The sequence below is a fragment of the Pygoscelis adeliae genome, unplaced genomic scaffold (genome assembly GCF_000699105.1).
Source record: "Pygoscelis adeliae isolate BGI_AS28 unplaced genomic scaffold, ASM69910v1 Scaffold183, whole genome shotgun sequence".
NCBI lineage: Eukaryota > Metazoa > Chordata > Aves > Sphenisciformes > Spheniscidae > Pygoscelis > Pygoscelis adeliae.
Window position 1 is genome coordinate 2,427,120 of NW_008824536.1, and position 4,189 is coordinate 2,431,308.

Consider the following 4,189-nt stretch of genomic DNA (forward strand, 5'->3'; position numbering starts at 1 on the left):
TCACTGCGGTGAAGAGCTTGGCTGAGGAGGTTTCAGCAGATGGCCATTACAATTCTTCTTAGCAACAACCTACATGTACTTTCTGTAAAAAGCACTTCTAGGGCCACGGCATGGTTCCAAGATACTTACTTGCCCTTGCTGGCCAGGTTATCCAAGCAGGTTTTGATGTAGCTTTTGTAATAATCTACTTGTTCCCCATAAAAAGTAGCTTTGGAGTTCAAGGCACTGTATGTCTGCTGCAGCTTCACCAGCTCCGCCTTTCTTCTCTGACGGTATCTACGCTGATTTCGGATATCCTACGCCACAGAGAAAGACAGGCAGAGACTTAACAGTCATTCGAGCTCTCCGTAGCCCAGAGCACAGAGTATTTGAAACACACCATTTGACTTTGCTTAGTCTTGCTTCATGCTACAAGGTGGAGCCCTCAGTTGCACTTGCCCCAGTTTAAGCATCACTTCTTCTCTGTGTTGACTATTTTTAGAACTAACCAACTCTACACAGCAGTTCATTTGAACTTTTTGTTGCTTTCTCAAACTTCAGTGCTGTCCCAGTTGCAATGACTAGAGTGGGCACCGACAGTATGTAATCTAAAGGAAAGCAGTAATTTTTGCCACAGCTGGATAGGAAAGGTATCTTGCAAATCAAGCACTATAACCATAGCAGCGCACAGACTTCCTTATCTTTCTTTGTTAGTCAGCCATCTTTAAGCATGTTACCTTCATACCTAAACAAAAAATATCACGTGTTCAAGTTGAATTCTGTTTTCAATTTTGATATATATTAACGACAGTATGATTAATTCTAATTGGATCCCTAAAGGTGATTATTTATTCACTTTACACACACAACATTTCCCAAATATGTTTTTTTTGGTAAATGTGATATAAAATACATTGTCACCGTAGCAATGTACAACAGTATTAGATCACTTCTGCAAGTTTTTCTCAGCTCCCCCCTTTACTGTTTAGGTATTCTTGAATGGGTACTTTTAAATAAAAATAACGGTTTGGACGTCTTTAAGTTATGGGCAAAAGTTCCTTGTGTGAATAAGTTTGTAGAAGCACTACTTAAATCAGTGAAAAGGAGCAGAAAAAAAGATCACACATCAGGACTTCTCCTCCAAGCTATAATGCTTTTCCTTAAAGTGCCTGAGATTCTGGCAACACAGTCATTTGAGAAAATACAAACGTCCTATAAAAATAAAGGACTTCCCAAATGCCAAGAGATGGAAATGCTGCAGCAAAAGGTAAGCTTCGTGTCTGTAAATTAGCTAGTACAAAGCTTACTCCTCCTGAAAACTTGTGCCAGTTTCACAACGCTGCAAACTGTGGGAAAACTCCACTATGATTACTAGGAAACCACCGATTGGCATACCTTCGCGATGTCATTGATTAGTTCCTGGTATTTACTTTTTGCATTCACTGTCCCCAGTTCTGTCAACTTCTTCAGGCCTGTCTTGATTTTATCTTTTTTTCCTTGAAGATTTAAGTTGCCATCTTCCTTTACAGACACAGATTTTTTCATCTTATCGGGAGTTTTAGCATCACGAATGGCCCGTTTCTGCATAGCTCTTTGATGCTCCGCCTCCTAGAAAAAGAAAACAAAAAATTACAAGTTCATAAGCAGATCCGTTTTAAGGTGACAAAGAACCAGAAACAGATTGTCTGACCTCCAGCATAACATAGGATAAAGAGTTTTGCTTGGTCTTTCCCGTACTGACTCCAATGAATCCGTGTTTGATGAACATATTCCACGTATGGGAACCAGCAGAAACCTACCTGCCATTTAAAACGGTCTTCTAGATAAATAGTTTCTAGCAACTACCAGAGGAGTAAGATTCACACATACTATTTATTTCCATTATATTCCCTCCTTATTATGGTTACACACTGCTCCTACGTCAGTGGAGACTTCACTGCAACACATAAATGCAGATTTGCAAGTATACCCACGTATACCTAGATAGATAACAATTTCCAAGTTTAAAAAGAACGCAAGTAAAGAACTTCGTACTTGCTCTGAGGTAGCTGGAGTTTCCAAGATTTCAGTCAGTGTCTCCCCTGGTTGGAAGCGGATTACATCAACAATTAAGCGTTTTGTGCTGCAAAGAAATCAAGGAGAATAGGAGAAAAAAAATTTTAAACTGAAAGACTTTCAATACTGTTCTATTCTGCAATAATACCAAGGTTACTGATTTACCTAAATCAGATTATCACTGGATGAGCACTTAGGTAGTCATAGGCTAGACCAGACCGGAACCCTGAAAAGCACTTTACTTTTTTGACAATGTGTTATCAGAAACTGGTTCCCTGAAAGGTTCATCTATGTAGTACATAGGATTTGCTTCCCAGTACCCCCTCAAACAGCAAGGACATTACCCCATATATTCCAAGGCAGCCCCAGTACTAGCATGTGGACCACAGAAGCTGCAATTCCAAGGTGAAAGGTAAAGCAGGTAGCAGCAACAGCAAATTTGTGCAGCCAGAAAAAGTCTATAATATTATCCATACATAAGTGCACTTTAGTGCTTTGTAACAGGTATCAAAAAACACCACAGGACTATTTTCTTATGTGTACAGTAACTGAGCCAAAGCAGATCCCTGACTCCAATCTGGTGATAGACAGGGTCGCTCCTTGATCTCAACCATGATTTAATCATAGCCAGCGCCCACTCTGAAGCAATTCTGTCCTTGAGCCACACGATGAAACCAAATAGCACCTTCAGTGCTTCGCAGTCAGGCTGGATTTATTTCTAGCATCACACAAAGTGCATCACATGCACACCTTCCTCATCATCCATAACTTAGATGACTACCAGCACATCTGGTAAATCTTTACTTTTGAAATCAATGTCACCTTCTTCTGGTGGGTAGGGAAATACTGATGTATCTTTTGAGAAGTCCAATTAATTTACTTTTGGAGACAAGATTTTCTTCTGGGAGATCACTGGTCCATCTAGGCCAAGTGTAAGCTGCGGAGAATTCTCAGCTAAACTATCTAGCACCTGGGCAGATGCATCAGAGCAGGTAAATATGCATCTGAATGTCAGGTAGCTGCTCTACACATCTCAGCCAACTGGGATTGCTTAAAACTGGCCAAGACTCAATATTAGTACTAAGTCCTCCGGAACAGAGAGTCCGGCAATAATGAAATCCCTGACAGTCCATTGCTCTCTTTCCGTTAGGCTAATAACTCCTCTATTTCCCAAAAAGGCTATTAGTCTTCATCTATTAAGAGTCAGGTTTGGGGGACAGCAAGTGCAGAGAGAAGGGGACCGCATCATAAACCAAAAGGGAGAGCAGCAACAGAAAAATAGCATAAGGAGATATTTCATACAGAAAAGCTACAGGGAGAGTATCAAAAAGTACCATGGTCTCCTGCTTCACTAACAGGACACAGACATAATCTGCTCAAAGGCTGTTTAAAGAAGCTAATTCTGCAGGAACTAGCAAACTTAGCAACAGAGCGTTATTCACATGTACTAGACATTTAGTTACCCTTAAAATTTCCGTGTCACACGTATTCTATTGAAAACATTTGCACGGGGCATTATATAGCCAACACAAATGTTGATTCATCTAAATTTTACATTAATGGACTTCAGAGTTAAAACTCAATTGTGATGAACACTACGGACTATTTGAGATGACCTTTACAAATTATTCAAATGCAGGCAAATCCAACTGCTGCTGTCACACTCGCTCACATCTAGAGAGTTTTCTTTTCTGGTAGTTTTCCCCTCCAGAACCATCCAAGATAGACTTTTAAAGAATGACAAATTCAAGAGTGACACAGAACTAACAGGAACAAATTTAACAGCCACAGCATTGAAAGGACATGGCTACAAGCTCAGTGTATTTGGAGTAACAGTCCCATGTTTGTTTAAATTACACTTCAATTCTCTTATTTTCACACGCAAATTAACTGTGAAAATTCAGGTTCCTCATTCTCTTGAGAAACATACCAGGCAGTTACCCCTCACTTACTTCAACAGAATCGTCCTTGCGTCCATCTCCGCATTCTCATCACCAGGAACATCAAATTTATTAGTGAGTGTGAGAGAAACCTCAGTCTTTGCTAGCATTTCCCTGTTGGGGTCATTAACATTGCCAGACCCTTCCCCTGCCAAGCAGAAAGAGTTTATAGATTAAATTGTATTCTTTACATTCTTCATTTCTATAGCTTTGTA

General features: G+C 40.0%; 1 protein-coding gene across 1 annotated transcript in view; it reads right to left on the reverse strand.

Moving 5' to 3' along the window:
- The window catches only part of IQGAP1 (IQ motif containing GTPase activating protein 1), a 71,894-nt gene that overhangs the window by 4,039 nt on the left and 63,666 nt on the right, over nt 1–4,189 (reverse strand). Inside the window, exons 31-34 of the mRNA XM_009321591.1 lie at nt 3,987–4,122; nt 2,014–2,101; nt 1,375–1,587; nt 130–296 (exon numbers count right to left, since the gene is read on the reverse strand). Of these exons, the coding sequence (XP_009319866.1) occupies nt 130–296; nt 1,375–1,587; nt 2,014–2,101; nt 3,987–4,122 (604 nt within the window). The remainder of the gene's footprint in view (nt 1–129; nt 297–1,374; nt 1,588–2,013; nt 2,102–3,986; nt 4,123–4,189) is intronic.